At 44.1% G+C, this 17,733-nt stretch overlaps 2 protein-coding genes across 6 annotated transcripts in view; one reads left to right on the forward strand and one right to left on the reverse strand.

The window, feature by feature from the left end:
* The window catches only part of CSTPP1 (centriolar satellite-associated tubulin polyglutamylase complex regulator 1), a 145,832-nt gene extending 132,798 nt beyond the window's left edge, over positions 1-13,034 (reverse strand). Inside the window, exons 1-2 of one of the 2 annotated variants that reach the window (XM_081901758.1) lie at positions 11,239-11,358; positions 3,815-3,956 (exon numbers count right to left, since the gene is read on the reverse strand). In XM_081901758.1, the coding sequence (XP_081757884.1) occupies positions 3,815-3,930 (116 nt within the window). In that variant the 5' untranslated portion in view covers positions 3,931-3,956; positions 11,239-11,358. Of the gene's footprint in view, positions 1-3,814; positions 3,957-11,238; positions 11,359-12,792 lie in introns of those variants that run through there. The other variant, XM_081901757.1, reaches the window with a different exon arrangement.
* Positions 11,672-17,733, forward strand: part of LRP4 (LDL receptor related protein 4) — a 98,469-nt gene continuing 92,407 nt past the window's right edge. For all 4 annotated transcript variants that reach the window (XM_081900458.1, XM_081900459.1, XM_081900460.1 and 1 more), the window contains exon 1: positions 11,672-11,898. In XM_081900458.1, the coding sequence (XP_081756584.1) occupies positions 11,814-11,898 (85 nt within the window). In that variant the 5' untranslated portion in view covers positions 11,672-11,813. The remainder of the gene's footprint in view (positions 11,899-17,733) is intronic.

Raw genomic sequence — 17,733 nt, forward strand, 5'->3', positions numbered from 1 at the left:
GGGTGAGTGACAGGGCAAACGAAGGTACGAATCAGCCCTTATACTTCACGGTTGGAAGGATAAATACCTACCATCTGTAATCCTTACTGCCCATCCTACATTTGAACATGTATCTTATAATCATCAGTCTTGTTTGGATATTTATTTGGACATCGAAACTGCTTATATTAATATATACGTTGAAATTAGGATTTATGAATAACTTTTGTTGTTAATATGAGCTGACACTGTTTCTTTCTTTTTCTCTCTCTGATATTTCCAATAAAATAGTGCTACACGCCACCCCAATCTCAGAGCGATGTGAGATTCCAGGGGTCCAAGTGCTTACCCAGGGTCTGTGTCTCCTTTTGGAAATGAGGCACAGCAAAGACTACCCATGTTGTGTTCTGTCCCCTCCTTGTTGCTGCTAGCCCAGTGAAACTATTCCCCCCCCCCCCCAGCCTACATCATCCAGACCTGAAATCCTAAAGCTTTCTTGTCTCTGCCCACAAACACACAGCTGGAGGAAGGCCCCCATACCTCCTTTTCTGGTACCTCTCCACCCTCTTAATGGCTTCCTTGATGGCTTAATGACTGGCCACCATCCGCCTTGGATCCTCCAATGGCCCACACTCAACTAGCTCTGCCAATAAGCCAAATCTAGAGGTTTCCATGTTTAGTCAAACCTTAATTAATTCTAACTTTTGCTAAATCTAAAAATTATGGATGACTTGCACCCACAAACTCTGACACCCAGTATCTATAACAATATATATACTTTTAAAAAATAAAATAAAATACGGGAAACATAGGATGCCTTAAAACTGACCAAACAAAGCCAAGCCCAACAAACTATTCATATCTTTAAAATCTCACAAACACCACAAAATGTCAATGACAGTGAAATATTTTTTCATTAATAATGAGTTCTCAACTTTGGTGAGAGAGATCAAATACAAATCTAAACGGTGTGACTTGAGACCATATTTATTATTTACCAGCACATTGATATGCTCTGTATAGAACAAAGCAAAAATGACACAACCTCTTCGCTTAGATCAGACAATCCACAAATTTAAAAATGCAACGGATATGCACATAGAGCTCTAGAAGTTTAGGGTATAAAAATTCTTGTCCTAAATATGCTGTTTCAACCCCGCACAATTTAATGTGCAGGGTGTTTTTTTAAAAAAAGCCTTGCTTCTCCTCATTTTTGTTTACCATCCTCCTTTTCAAAAGTAACCAGGATCTTTGTACTATAATCCTCAAACTGAATTCAGAATGCCAGCAATTATTGCAATGCAAACTCCACACAACTTGTAGGAAATGAATTCCTATTTGATGCCAAGGCTGGGGAACCCCAAGACTGATGCATACAGTAAAGAGATGGGAAGCCAGTGAAAGTCTGGCAGGAGGAAAGCGATCGCTTGGGACGAGTTTACCTTACCCCTCCTGTGCCCACTCAACTACTTTGGTTGACAGAATTCAGTTGACACTACTGCAGGTGCCACATTTGTAGGAACTCGATTGTTGGGTGTGCCAGCACCTTCACTTTGGAACTCCCTGCCTATTGAGATCAAGCAGGTGCCTTCCCTGTACTTTCTTTTTTTTTTTTTTTTTTGGATCCTGCTAAAAACATTCTTGCTTAGACAAGCTTACCCAGATGCTTAGAAAGTTGCGGGAATTTTAATCTGTTTTAGTATTTTAACTTTGTATGTTTTAAAGTACGATTGTGTATTTTAAATTTTATTGTTTCAGCTTTTGTAAACCACTTGGAGGTTGTTGGGTTTTCTTGACAATTAAGCAGTATATAAAGTTTATGAAATAAATAAAATCTGTGTGGATTTGGAGATTGGGGCAGCGTGCAACAATATGTTTATGTCTGGAGATAACAGGAAAAGCAAAAAAAAAGAGTAAAAAATAGCATCCTTGTTCATCTGATGATGATGCTGGCTAGTAGTGCCCTGTTCCTTATTTGCCCCAAAGTGCAGAGCATACCAGATGCTGATGGGTCAGAATTACCTTGAACATACAGTAACAAATTCAATAGCTTGGAGGAAGAACTGGAAACAAAAAAGAGGCTGTGCGGTATATATATGTAAGAGAAGATGAGAATGAAGAGGGGAAACACTGTCCAGAAATGGCTTGAGGTTCCAGTAAACTGATGATTCAAATGAGCATAATGAGATTTCTTCCATTTTTGGGGAGCTTATAATTTTCCTATAGACAGGGCATCTTTGCAAGTGCCATACACCTTGTGTACCAATATGGCACTGAACCATAGAACAGTATACAGTTTAAAAGGGAGAAGAACATGGATGCAAAGAGACAAGAGGAGCATAAATTGGAGAGAGACAAAAAGGAAGGGAAGGACGAGCCATCCATCACAGCTCCAGACAAGATTTCTTGGACGGCAGTTGCCAAAATCAATCTTATTTATTCCATTGGTTGGTTGACCACAGGAGATCAGGGTTCCATTTCCACCTGAGGAGCAAAGGACTGGCCATCACTCCTGAAATTGCACATTAGGCTGCTTGGGGAGAGGAGCCATCATCATTCAGTAACTGTTCCCTGTTGTGGGCTAGGTTATTACGGTTGATAGCCTTGGGAGCAAAGTAATCGTACTGAGACCTACTTGTAGTGATTACGCTGTGAAGTTTGGTTGTATCATTTTCCTTTTGTGGTCTGGATTTCTGTTCCTGATTACATGGTCTGGTTAACCCTCACACTGACCTGGGTCAGTGCTTACACCAGAGAACCACATGCAAACGTCCTGTTAGGCAAATAATCCACCCAGATGCAATTCATCTAGCTCCAGCCACACAGATGTTATTTGAAAGTGGGGTGGTGTTCATTACACATGCACTATACTGACTGGAGAACAGAACCGGGTGGGGTATATAAGGTTGGTGGACATGAAGAACCTGGCCATTGTAAGTACCTAGCCACTTGAGTCTTAGGATAAGGACAATTTGGTGCCGAGCTTCTCTTTATCAGGATACTGAAATACCTCAAGATCCCTAAACTGGCCAAGGTGGCCATGCCTGAACTACCTTCCTGGGGGTGATGAATCTATTGAATTTCTACAAACTAGATGTTAGTAGAATATATTTACAGTACTTGCCGTGGTTTGTTTGTTTGATTGTTTGTGGGTTAACTTCTGGTTAATTCCACGGCTTAAAATAAACGGTTGCTTAACACTGTGTGTGAAATATTGTTATCTAAACTTTCCCATCTGTCACATTCTGGACTGAAAATAAAGGATTCCAATATTTTTTAAAGATCCACAGGTGATCTTGAGGTCACTGCCTTCAGTGCCAGGCAACCTTAGTAGTGGCTAAAAGGACAAGTTGGCTTAAATCATAGATAAACATTGAGTTAGGCTAGAGCCAACATATTTTGAAATAGAGAGAGAGAGAGAGTCAAACACACCTCTTAGGCCTTTCTTCAATAAGCATGTAGATAAAGGAAGAACCAATCGATATGACACACAAAGGCTCAGAAGCCCTTTAACACCATCCTCATCAACGGCCCTAGGAAAAATCAAGTTATGGCATAAAAAGGAAAGTGCTTTTGTTAAGCACATATATCCAGGCAAAACTGAGCACTTCCTGTGGTGGAAATACATTAAACACAAGAACATAAGAAGAGCCTGCTGGATCAGGCCCATGGTCGACTGTGTCCAGCATCCTGATCTCACACTGGTCAACCAGATGCCTGTGAAAAACCCATAAGCAGGGTTCGAGAACAAAAGCACTCTCCTCTCCTGTGGTTTCCAGCAAGTGATTTTCAGAAGCATTGCTTCTGAAGCCTTTACTCCATGAATTTGTCTTACCGTCTTTTAAAGCCTTGTAGGCTGGCAGCCATCACTGCTTGCTGTGGGAGGGAGTTCCATAGTTTAACTGTGTGCTGCATAAAGAAGTACTTTATCTGTCCTGAATCTTCCACCATTCAGCTTCATGGGATATCAATAAGTCCTAGTGTTACGAGAGAGGGAGAAAAACTTTTATTATCTCTTCATTTTTTCCATGCCGTGCATAAATTTATAGACTTCCATCATGTTACCTCATAGTCATCTTTTATCTAAACTAAACAGTCCCAAATGCTGCAACCTTTCTTCATAGTAGCTGAACTTAAGGATTATAGTTCTGCTCTTTCCAGGCTGTTCCCACTTTCCTGCAAGTATGATCCACTGAACTCAAGTGAAAAATTCTTTTTGTTTTTTAATAATATTTTTATTCATTTTCAAAAACAATTTTATACAGTCAATTCACATTTTGTCACACATTCATCTATTTTTTTACGTCCCTCAGTTTCTCTGCCAATCTTTCGTTTAAATTCATATTATTAACGAATTTCTAAATTTAATATTGCCTTTAAAAGTCACCTTTCCCCTCTTACTCTCTTTTTTACAATATTCCTCAATTTTTCACAGAGTCTCTTGAAAACCAACAAGCGTTATCTGTTCGTCAGATAATCTGTAAATCTCCCCCAGTCCTCGATGAACTTTTGGTCTCGCTGATATCGAATCTTCCCTGTTAGTTTATCCAGTTCTGCATATTCAGTCAATTTCGTTATCCATTCTTCCACCATTGGAATTTCTTCCTGTTTCCATTTTTGGGCCAGAAGTATTCTCGCTGCTGTTACTGCATATTGGAAAAGTTTACCGTCTTTCTTATTTATTTCATTTCCTACCAATCCTAGTAGAAAGGCCTCCGGTTTCTTAACAAACGTATATCTCAACATCTTTTTCAATTCATTATATATCATTTCCCAGAAGCCTTTCACCTTTTTACACTCCCACCACATATGATAGAATGTTCCTTCTTTTTCTTTACATTTCCAACACTTATTACATGTTTTATACATTTTAGCCAGTTTTACTGGCGTTATATACCATCTGTATACCATTTTCATTATATTTTCCTTCAACGCAGTATAGGCCGTAAATTTTAACCTTTCATTCCATACTTTTGTCCAATCGTCATATTGTATATTATACCCAAAATCTCTGGCCCAATGTATCATTACCGATTTGACCTCTTCATCTTTTGTATACCACTCCAGCAACATTTTATACATTTTTGACAAATTTTTGTACTCATTATTCAATACCTCTGTTTGAAATTTTGAATCTTTTTCTCCATATCCACACTCTTTACAATCTTTTTTAAACATTTCATTAACCTGATGGTAATGCAACCAATCATAAACAGATTCTTTCACATCTTCATAAGATTTCATTTCCCATTCCCCCCCCCCTCTCTTACTATCAGTTCTCCATATGTTATCCATCCCCCCCTCATGTTAATCTTTTTCACACTCATCACTTCTAATGGTGAAATCCAATGGGGGAGTCTTGGTTCCAACAAGTTTTTGTACCTGTCCCATACATCTATCAATGAACTTCGGAAGATGTGGTTTTCAAACCCTTTGTGAATTTCTTCTTTTCATGCCATAAGTATGCATGCCAACCAAATCTGTTATCAAACCCTTCTAGGTCCAACAACTCCCCATTTTCTAGTTTAATCCACTCCTTTAACCAACAGAGGCATGATGCTTCATAATATAATTTCAAGTCTGGCAGAGCAAAGCCACCTCTTTTTTCGCATCTGTTAGTAACTTAAACTGAATCCTTGGCTTCTTGCCTTCTTGCCTTCTCAAGTGAAAAATTCTACCAGGATTTCAGCAACCGGCGACTGGCACCCACTTAAACTAAACTAACTAACAGGGTGGAAGGCAGAGAAGCCATAAGTAGTTAAGAGTCATAGCCAATGACACACAGAGCCAACTCATTCCAGTGTTTTGCCCATCCTTCTCCCTGCTGAGTTCTTCTAGACTGACATTGAGAGTAAGGAGGAGGAATCTAACAAGCAATGACACTTCCAGGAGGCAGCCAAGTGGAGTGTGGCAGACGGCACTGTCAGATTGGTGGAGCAGTGCCCCATTTGCCCTAATGAATCAATCTCCAGTGCCTGAGCCTGGGCCATTTCACACAGCTGGCCCATCACCTTCTGGACATTACAGAGGCAAAGCGATAGGTCACTTGCTCATCAGGATTGGCTGGACACCACAATGCAACCATGCAATGGTCATACAAACACCATCTTATACAGTGCTACCTTAATCCCCAAATGTCTTGGTACTCATACACATTGATTCCCAAATGCTGAAAACCCAGAAGTAAGTGTTTCTGTTTTCGAACGTTTTTCAGAAGCCAAATGTCTGATGTGACTATTGGCTATTGTTTTCGGGGCACCTGCACCAATCAGAAGCCACGCCTTTGTTTTCAAACATTTTGGAACGGATGAAGTTCAAGAACCAAAGTAACCACTGTATTGGAAACCACCTGACTGCTGCACACATCTACCTGTTTTTCTTCGAGCTACCTCTCAAAGCAAACCAAATGATTCATCATCTATAGCCAAGGAGTATATAAACACATTTGTTCCAGTCCCTAGGAAAGAAAAACCTTAGGCATTGTATAACTACAATATACACCAAATGAACTGAGGAAACAGATCAATAAGGTTTTGCCTATGACTGGACAGGTCCAGAACTGGAACTGATGGAACACATTTTGTTGTCACCTCTCAGATAAAACTGCTCTGGCATATTATCAATTATCAGTAGCCCAACCTGGATAATGATATTTCTCTCATGCAGGCCTTGGCTTGTCCCTGCTTACAGGCATTCTAAACTGACTTCTTGCCCACAGCCACATGCTACTTAAGACAAGAGGCCTAGCCCTAGAGATTAGGCCAGGGGTAGGCAAACTAAGGCCCGGGGGCTGGATGCAGCCCAATCGACTTCGCAATCCGGCCCATGGATGGTCCAGGAATCAGCGTGTTTTTACATGAGTAGAATGTGTGCTTTTATTTAAAATGCATCTCTGGGTTATTTGTGGGGCATAGGAATTCGTTCATTCCCCCCACGCATATAATCCGGCCCCCCACATGGTCTGAGGGATGGTGGACCGGCCCACAGCTGAAAAAGGTTGCTGACCCCTGAATTAGGCCCTGCAACAAATCCGGACACCAGTTCTGTCCAAGTAATGATGTTACATGACTGAATAACCTCAGCCATACAATGAAGAGCTAATTCCTTACAGAAGGAAGCTGTCATCTGTGCATAATGGGGGCCTGAACTGCACACACCTCAGCTTAACTGGGGCTTGCATTTTCAAATTGGATGGAAGATGGTCTGAGGAGCAACACATGTAACCCCGGAGTATTGTTCAATAAACTACAGGGTACATATGGATTCTGGCTAATATCATGTGTACTCAGCTTCAAACACCAGAACTGGCAGCACACTGGAGCTAGAGTAAAAGGTAATGTGTACACAGTCTTCTTTTCCCAGAATAGGTGTGCATGGCATCACTAGAGAGATAGCATTAGCATAGAAGCTGGTGTTGTGAATAAGCCACTCTGTCCTTATCTTGTATGCATTTGCATAGAAATTTCACAGGCAGATTGCTGCATAGATTTCCTGCCCTTTTGAACCCACTGTTTACCAACTATCTCCCCCTCTCCTGCAACTAAGTAAATCTGCCAACTGAAGATAACACTGATGGAGTGAGCTCTTCTCCACAAAAGCTTAGGTCACAATAAATCTGTCACTCTTTTAAGGTGTCACAAGATTATTTGTTGTTTTCAATCTGATCAAGCAACTTTGTGTGTGAGAGACAGACTCCTTGTGGATTATGGCAACTTCACCTCTTTTGGTTGCGGCAAACTGGTTTTTAATAGGGTTCAGAGTTGTCTATCGCAATTCCAGTCTGTGAGACTGATTAAGCCTGCTGTCTGGAAATAGTTTCCCCCCCAATAGTCTGCTAAGCACTTTAAATATTTAGGAATATTAAGGTAAAGGTACCCCTGCCCGTACGGGCCAGTCTTGACAGACTCTGGGGTTGTGCGCCCATCTCACTTAAGAGGCCAGGGGCCAGCGCTGTCCGGAGACACTTCCGGGTCACGTGGCCAGCGTGACAAAGCTGCATTTGGCGAGCCAGAGCCGCACACGGAAACGCCGTTTACCTTCCCGCTGGTAAGCGGTCCCTATTTATCTACTTGCACCCGGAGGTGCTTTCGAACTGCTAGGTTGGCAGGCGGGACCGAGCAGCGGGAGCGCACCCCGCCGCAGGGATTCGAACCGCCGACCTTTCGATCGGCAAGTCCTAGGCGCTGAGGCTTTAACCCACAGCGCCACCTGCGTCCCATATATACAAAATATCTCACCTAGGTGTAGGTAGGGAGTTTCAAAGAATATGTGCTTGCTACACTAAAAGATAGACTCCTCACCAATATAGAAAGAACATTATAGGGCACTTGTAAAAGTACACAGATCAAAGCAGTAAAGTAGACATGGATGGAGCAGTGTGATCCTGCAAGTAAATTAGCCCAAAGTTGTAAAGCCCTAACAGTATACAATAGTATACAACTTGGCCTGTTAACAAACTGGCAACCACTCTGATCTTTGAGCAGAGATATAGCATGCTGATAGAATCTTGCTCCTTTCAGCAATTGTGCAGCAGCATTCTGCACTAAATCCAGCCACAATGGAAGTTCCACAATGAGTGTGTTGCAGTAATCCAGGCATGAAGTTACCAGTGCCTAAAGTTATCCTGGTTTAGAAATGGTCACAGCTGTCATACTACCAAAAGCTATTCTTGGCCACTGAGTGACACAGCTGGATCCAGGAGCATCCTAGACTGCGTACCTGGCTCCTCACAGGGTGTGTACAGCATACAACGCAGACAACTGACAAATAATTCACTCACAATGCTGCTGTCTTGCCTGATTTCAAGCTCAATTTGTATTTCCCCATCAAGTCCAATATTGTATACAGATTGTATGGTGAAATAGAGCTGTTACGTTTTTAGAATAATTTGTATAGTTTATGAAGCAATATCCTGCAATCGAGTACATTCTCATAAACAAAACTTACAATAACCTTGTAAGTACTATAAATATTTCAACAAATTCCACATTAAAAGGGGCGTTCAGTAACTTTTTTCTTGGATGCCTCAAGTAATAGTTATGAAATAGGCAAACTTGCTATTAGAATGTATGGAACCAATGGCTGCCAAAGACCTAAGACCCAAAATTCATGTGACAATCACAGATCAGAGTTCCAGTTGCCTACCTCAGCTGCCTGGCAACATTTACAATTGCAGAATTGCCTTCATTCCAAAGTTATCTCTGGTGGTTTCGCTTTATCAGAGGCGCCAGATGTACGCAAATTCTTGATTTCTATACAGAATAGCTGTTGTGGGTTCAGTAAGTAAGTTTTTATTTTCAGATTTTTGCTAAGACCAGAACCTCACACTTGATGAAACTTTAAATACAACAGATCTCTGAATTTAAAGCAACTGGAAGATGTAAGAGGGCAGGCTGCACGGCACACAGAACTATTCTCTCCAACCAACCCCTCACCATTTACCAGCATCTGCTGTCTAAGGCATCCATCTCTTTCTGCCTAAGGGTAGGGCTGCCCTTGCTAGAATTATTTTTAGGATAACTGACCTAGCATTAAAGAGAGGCATGAAATGCCCAGTGGTTTGCTAAGAAGTTTCCTTCCCATAGATTAGTGGTCTGTAAGAGTTATGGGAAAGCTTGTGAACATTCCTCTTTTTTGATCTGGACTACAGTTTTTCCCTTACTTTCTTCCCTATCTCATGGTACTTTGCACAATATTTAAAAAAAACAAAAGCAGCCATGTTGTTCCATGGGAAGACCAAAAACCCCCAGTCAAGCAATACTTTTATTAAGACCAACTGAAATGTCACATAATTTACAATATTTTGAGGAAACACAGATCCTTGCATGCAGCAAAGGGACGGAATGGGGAGATAGTGTTGTCAATTTAACAATACGTTTTTTGGAAGGGGGTTATTAGTCTCTATTAGTTTTTATTGTAGCTTTTTGTTGTTGTTCACTTAAAAAGTTATTTCTGTGCAATGGTGGCTTTGCACTAGTGGGGAGGGATTTCATCATAGATGTTTTGCCGATCCTTTTATCCATTGCAGCCCTTTGTGTTATATTCCACACTGTTCCACACAGCCTCAAGTATTGAGTGAGAGAGGTATTGGTGAAAGTCAGGTACGAAACTTCAGCTTCAGGGTCTTTAATCCCAGAGGGCCCCAGAAGCGACTTTAGCCCAGGCTGCTTTAAAAAAATGAATCTAGTAGACCCAATCTGAGTCGCACAACTCATTTTGATTTTGTTGTTGTTGTTTATATTTCAACAATCCTGAAGTTTGAGAGTTGGTAGCGCAGATGTTGTAGAGGTGTGGTGATCTGTCATGGAACAACCCCAGAAGATATCAGGTGTTACCTAATTGCTGGTTGTGAAGGGGCCCCCATGACAGTTCAAGCTTCAGGGCTCCAAAAATGTAGGTCTGCCACAGCCTGTCTTGCACGAGTGAAGTGCTTTCTGCTAGTGTAAAGCCACCATTGCATTCAACTCACTATATCATTTAAAGTTTTATTGAACTAGCTTTAAAAGTGCGTACCACTTTCCCATTTTGATGAGGTACCAAAAGCAACCAGGAAGAGTATGTGTGCATCTTCAATACCTGCAAATTGAAATGAGTGAGAGATTATGTTATGCATCTGGACACAGTGAAGTGGAACTGCCGTATCTGAGCTGAGAACAGGGATGATGTGTACATTTGCACCTGCTGATCAGCAAAGGGAGGGGAGTTGTCCTATATGGTGTGAGCGAGGCAGTGGTTTGCAACCAATCTGAGCACACTATGGGAGAAAACTTCCACTTGTGTTCAAAATGCTCTGAGCCTGTAAGGGGTGCAGGTGTGGGGTGGCCTGGTGCTGCTGGTGATTTGAGAGCCAGTGTAGTTTTGTAGTTGAAAGTGCTGGACTAAGATCTGGGAGATCAGGGTTCAAATCCCCACTCACCCATGAAGCCCATTGGGTAATCCCATTGGTAGGTTAGGCTGAGAGGCTGTCATTGCCTCTCAGCCTAACCTACCTCACAGAGTTGTTGCAAGGATAAACTGAGGAGGAGGCAAAGAACCATGTACACCACTTTGAGCTCTTTGGAGGGAAAAGTTGGGATATAAATGCAACAAATAAATCATAATTTGAAGGGCTTTAACCCGGTGGTAGAGCACCTCCTTTGCATGCAGAGGGTCCCAGGTTCCTCTCCAAAAAACCCAAACCAGTTTAGAAGAAAAGTGGGTCCCGTGTAGGAAAAGGTCGAAGACTGTTAGCGTAGTAGGGAGTCCTCTGAGTTAGACTACCTGAGTCAGTACACGGCAGCTTCGGCTGCTCTTCTGTGGGCTCTTGCTGAGGCGGGAAGGCGACGTCAAGTTGCCTTCGTCTTCTCCCTCTCGCAACTTGGGGAAACGTGCCCGGCCGTGTAGCCGCCGCCGCCGCCGCTCCTGTCGGCGAGAAGCGAAGGCGGAGGTTGCCCCGTCGGGACTCCTCCTCCGAGGGCAGGGCCGGGGGCGGGCAGGCGGAGCAGGCAGCCGGAGGGAGCCCCAATCTCGCCGTCGCGCTCCTGCGGGGTGGAGAGAGACGTCGGCGCGGGGTCGAGTGAAGCAGCAGCCGCCGCCGCTCCAACCAGAGCCAGACTCACCGCGAGCCACCCCGGCCAGTCCTGGCGCCTGGTGGTGGCGGCTGCTCTGAGGAGGAGGAAGGTCGCCCGGCCGGCACCGCGGAGAGAGAGAGAAAGAGGGAGAGGGAGGGACAGAGAGCCGCGGGCGCCGTGCAGCGAGACGACTCGGGAGAACTCAACTTTCTGCTCGCCGCTCGCCAAGCAGGGGAGAGACTGCGTCGTGCAGGGGCTGCGGGAGCTGCAGCAGGGGTCGCCACCATGAGGCGGCTCGGGGGCGTCCGCCCGCCTCCTCCTCCTCAGCCGCTGTTGCTGCTGCTGCTGGGAGCCCTTTTCTACGTGCGAGGTAAGCGCTTCCGAAGGGACACCCTCCCCCCCCCCCCCGGTTTCCCGCGCTGCTCTCAGCCGCCGTGCGCTGTGAACGAGACTTGCGTCGGGGAAAGGCTCCTCTCTCTCCTTTGCCTTTCTGCCGTGCGGCGTCCCGCGGTCGAAGTTGCTCCGGGCTTCCCGAAAGGCGCTCGGCCCATGCTCAGGCGCGCTCGTCTCGCTTCACGTTTCGGACCGAGCCCCGACTTGAGCTCTCGCCGGGAATCCCCGGACTCGGCCAGTGGCGTTTTTCTGGCCCTCATTGCGGGTGCGCCTGTGTTCTTGCCTTGAGCCTATACAGAGCTGCTCCCCTTTTCCTAGACCTGCAGCCCTCTCTGGGCACGTACCTGGGAACAAATCCCGCTGAACAAAGCAGGACTTTTAAATAGCACCCAACGCGCTTAGGTTAGCGTTGCAAGGAACCCCCCCCCCTTTTCTTGCTCCCCGGGGTCCTTGCCCTCGTGGCTGTGGACCAGAGAAACCTCCTCGCAGTCTTCTCTCTCCTCCTCCCTTCCCCCACCCCTTTGTTTCTAAAACTAGAAGTGATGGCATCCAAGTTTCGGAGAGTTGGTGTGTCGGAGAGAGTTGCCTGTGCTCACTTGGCAAGGGCAGAAAGAGCACTCTGCACATGGTACAACAACTTCGCCTAATGATTTGCCCCCCCCCCGGCCAAATCCGGCACACACTGCCCGAGCCGCTGGTGGTGGGGAGGTGCTCTGGGGCAAAGCCTGGCTGAACTCTGGCTCAAATTAAGCCCGCTCCCTCCACGCGCAGGAGCAGCTGGGTGGAGCGGCGGCGGCGGCTTTGCTCATTTGCAAGAGGTGCTCGAGTGTTTCTGGCGCCGGCGTGCGGGGCATCCCGCCGTGCTAACTACCTGCTTTCTTCTTCCCTACTTGGCATTGTCTTTGTCCCATCCGTCACACGCATGCCTCGTTCTCCGGCGATTCCTGTCCTCCTCAGCCTTCGCAGCTCATATTGTGTAGAGCATGCATCTGTTCGGGCCGCTGATCGGCTTTCCTGTCCCAGCCCTTCAAATGTTTCTTCTTGCAACCCAACCGGATCCCTGCAAAGCCACAGCAAAGGGATCTCCACTTCCTTCATGTACTCTTGCCTTGAAACATGCTTGCTCTCCCCCCACTCCTCCAAAGGGCAGCCGCCGCTTTTGATGCACATACGCCCACCTCCTCCCCTCTGAAGTTGATCTGCTAAATTTATCCCTTTCTGTTCACCTCCCCCCCTTCTCTCTCTCTTTCTCTCTCCCTCTTTCTGTCTTTCCCTGCTGCGGGTGAGTGAGAGACTGTGGCATTGTTAAATTCAGTGCTGGAAGGTTGTATGTGTGCAGGTTATTTCTAGCCTTCTCTTGCGTGTTGGGACAGCAGCCCTTCCTCAGCAGGAATGCAGCTGCTCTTCCTACCAGACAAGCCCCTTAAAGGTACAGACCTGCTAGGGTGGAATCTTGGGCTCCGTTTACTTTCTTTCCCCTCAGATTTTTTGTGGTCTTGGGAGTGTTTTTATAGTAGAAGTAGTAGTAGTAGTAGTAGTAGTAGTAGTAGTAGTAATAAATGCTCAAAGTGAGCACCCATAATAAATGCTATGTTGGGAGCAGGAAAGCATGTGAAGAAGAAAAAAGCAGCTTTCTCCCTGCCTATTGCTTACAAGGAAGACTGCATCTTAAGTGTTTTGCAGTGCTGTATTTGAAACTGATGTAGAAAATGTGTTGTGGTTAGTGGTTCACAGATGTGTGCTGAGCACATTATTGGTGCTCAATAAACAGTGGCAGAGTAATAGTAACTATGTTCTTGGAGGGGGGGAGATATGCTCTGCTGTTTATTAATAAGTTGAAGTTGTTGTTTGGGGGGGGGAGCAAAGTTTCCCAGATGTTTGTGGACAAGTTGACATTTTCTGTAGCAGGAAGTCGGAAGCATAAATGCATCTTCCTCTTCTTTTGGCTGCTGCCTGTGTAATTTCATCCACCTGTCTCTCCAGATGCTGATTGGGAGTTGCAGGAAGTCTTTGCCTTAGAAGTATTGGCTCCCATCATTCTCACAAACATTGGCCTTGGGGCACAATGAGGTTGTGTTTAGCTTAAACAGTTCCTTTCTGATCAGAATGCTGCTTGCGCTCACATACACACACACCCCTTGCAGTGGCAGGAGCGATAGTTTGAAAATGCCGGATAGAACAGGCGGAACCTTAATTTATTTTTATTGCTAACCGGAGGAGTTTAAATTTCTCTGGCAAGTTCTGTGAGAGCGTAAAGGAACAATTTAAAGGCTAGACCACTGCCTAGATAGAGGACTGGGTGGGATTTTATTTTGGCTCTTACCCAGGTGCTTCTATTTAATGTGTCCTGGCAGTTAATGACTGTTGGGGGGATGGTTTGCAGTAAAGTGTAGGTCATTTGTCATGCTTGCTTGTTAAGTGGCAGTGTGTTGATGTCTGCAGAAGGCACTTTTATGCCAGGTTGACTCAGGAATAGCAACACCCATAACTGAGGCTTCATTCCAGCATTATTCTCCTGAGTGTCCCTCTGGGGAAAAGTGCTGGCGTTTATGCCTGAATAAACAGTTTAGCACATTTTCTTCCACATATATGCATTCTACTTCAGTTTTTCTACTCACTGATTTTAGTTTTATCTCCATTTGTTCCTGCTTCCTTGCAGCGCTGAAGTATGCTAGATGAAAGAAAATAATAAAAATTAATTGGGAAAAATAATTTATGCTTAAATTTAGGATACTTGCAAGAGCTGGTGCCTCTTTGTTTTTGTGAACAGTAGCTCCTGTGAGGACTGTGAAGACAACTTAATATGCTTAAAAGGTTAATAGAACAAAGGGCACAAGCAAATAATTTCAGATAAGAAACTCTTTCCTGTTTAATGTTGTGATACTGTACCGTGCTGTCAGGCTGCACCTTTATTTGTACGGCATCTGAGTGTGTGTACACAGGATATCTGCTCTCCCTATTCCTATTCACAGCTTTTATGTGGTGTCCCTGTTGTGCTGCACCATGCCAGTATCTATGGGAAGATTTAGGTTCTTCAGAAGTGAGGCTACTGTGGCTGTGTGAGACCTGTTGGTTGGCCTTTGTGTGGTGCCGTTTGTTCGTAATCAATAAGTTTGTTAACATTGCATGCCTTCATGACTTCCACACCATGCCCCATAGTTAAAATACAGTGGTACCTTGGTTACATATGCTTCAGGTTACATGCACTTCAGGTTACAGACTCCGCTAACCCAGAAATAGTACCTCTGGTTAAGAACTTTGCTTCAGGATGAGAACAGAAATTGTGCTTCAGCGGTGTGGCGGCAGCAGGAGGCCCCATTAGCTAAAGTGGTGCTTCAGGTTAATAATAGTTTCAGGTTAAGAACGGACCTCCGGAATGAATTAAGTACTTAACCCGAGGTACCACTGTATAGCAATGATTCAAACTGAGTATAGCACACATACTGCTGCGTCTTGTCAAGAATTTTGAATGACTGCCCCTTGACCTTAATTTAATAGTTAATCGTAGAGGGAAGTTGGCACTCCAATCAAATTTTTAAGAGAGTTGCTTGAACTTAAGCGCTTGTGGAAGTTGCATCCTCTGTCCTGGTAGCTTTTCTCTGTGACATGCGGTCACTCAGTATCATGAATGTACTAGCAAACTCCCAATTATTATGATAGATGAGATGTCTGTGGAGGAGAGTTTTAAGGACTCCAGAGTAGAAAGGTCAGTGAAGACCAGGTCCATCCAGGTTCTGGCATGGAAGACCCATCTTAACTTCAATTCATTGTTGTGCCCAGGTGCATCCTTAATTTTTCTCGTAGGAATTCATGACATCCATTCATTTGTGTGGAAGAAAGTACAGTCATACCTTGGCTGCCGAACAGAATGCATTCCGGGAGTCTGTTCGACTCCCAGAACCATTCAAAAACCAAAGCATGGCTTCTAATTGGCTGCAGGAGCTTCCTGCAGCTAATCTGAATCCGCGCCGTACGTTGGGCTTCCAAAAATCGTTTGAAAACCGGAACACTCACTTCTAGTTTTCGATCATTTGGGAGCCAAAACGTTTGGCAACTAAGCCGTTTGAGATCCAAGGTACGACTGTTAAGTGCATTCAGAAACAGACACCTTCTGGAAAGGGTGCTAAATCTATTTCCTGCCCCATGTGATTTCAACAATGGAGAAACCTGCCTGCTTCCATCTGTGCACTCTCACCATGGTTTCTTTTTCTTGGTCACACCAGAGTGTGAGAGAATATTGGGAACTGGTGCTCCTAATGTTTGAATCTCTATATATTTGTCTGTATTATATACAGTATTATTACCTCCCGTAATAGTTAACTCGGGTGGTGAGTGCTAACAGGGTTGCAACCAAAACAAGGCTGCTGGAAACAAAGAGGAAGGTATTGGTGTGCCACAAGGAATACTGAAGTTTTCAGGTGTACAAAAAATCATTTTTAAAAACCCCTCAAACCTAAGGCGGCATCTAAGGGCTGAACATGCTGTGTAGCCACAGAATGATGTGTGCTAGCTGGAAAAGAAAATCTGTGTATGAATGGAGGAGGGTCTGACTACTTGACTAGAACCCTGGACCAGGAACATTCCTTCTGGAAATTGAGGACACAGTGCTATGTATGTGTGAGTGAGTGGTACAACATTTCCATATATGGAGACTGAGACTCTTTTGGCAAGGTTCTCTGAAGTCTTCAGCGGATGTTCTTCTAAGCCCTGTTACCTAAAATTTGTTAAACAGCTCCTATCTGGGATCTTCAGCAGCCTATACATACCCATACATTTCCCTAGTGACCCATAGGAGCAGTTTTGGCCTACCTGTGCTAAAAAGTGGTTGCAAACTTTGGGGGCTCTCCTGAGACTCTTGCAGATGATAGAAGAGGAAAGAGACCCGCAGGTTAATTTGACAGTAGCTCTTTGCTTCAGCAAATACTATGGCAGCTATCAAAAAGAAGGCTGATAAGATAAAAGTTGTTATGTCGGTCCTGAAGTTCAGAATGCCAGATAATAAATTTACCAGTGTACATGTCTGGCTGGTATGAATTACCCCTGCCTTTGATACCTGAGATACTTATTTATAGGACCCATCCTATTCCTGTGACTATACTTTAAAAAAAAACAAAAACATTTAATATTGAATTTTAAATTGCTGTAACCCACCCTGGGATCTGCTGGCAAAAGGTTGGCAATAAAAGATGATGATGATATATGCAGCAAACCAAATTAATTGAAGGGTTCTGTTGATTGAACCCTTTTGATTTACCCCTTTAAGCAAAAAAGTATGTAGAACAAGGAGCCTAGTGACACCTAGATTCCTGCTTTTTCCTCTGAAAGGTTTCTTAGCTTTTTGGACCTCGGGATTCCCATTTGACTTTCTTTGCTCACATATTTTCCCCCCTGCTTATTCTACTTTAGAAATCTATTATAGGCAAGCAAATTTCTCCTGGGTTTATTGGAGAGGAGTACTTTGAATTGTACTTAGAATTTACACCTTACCTTGTACGGACTGAAGTAATGGAAAAATGATCTTTGTCTGGGAACTGAAGAATGTAGTTTGGAGGTTTTTAAGCAGAAGTCGAGTTGTCATCTGCCACAGATGCTTTGCTTTGATTCCTGCAATGCAGGGGGTGGGACTAGATGACCCTAGGTGTCCCTTCTGATTCTACGATTCTATGAGTATTGTATAATGGGGTACTTCACAGAGGCAAACTTTTCTAAAGTTTGGTAGACTCTGAAAGGCTACTATTAGGTCAGTTTGAGTTCACAGCTGTAGCTCCTTTTTAAAGACAGTTTTCCTAATCCGGATAAATTAAATTATTCC

The sequence above is a fragment of the Podarcis melisellensis genome (genome assembly GCF_964234715.1).
Source record: "Podarcis melisellensis genome assembly, chromosome: 1".
NCBI lineage: Eukaryota > Metazoa > Chordata > Lepidosauria > Squamata > Lacertidae > Podarcis > Podarcis melisellensis.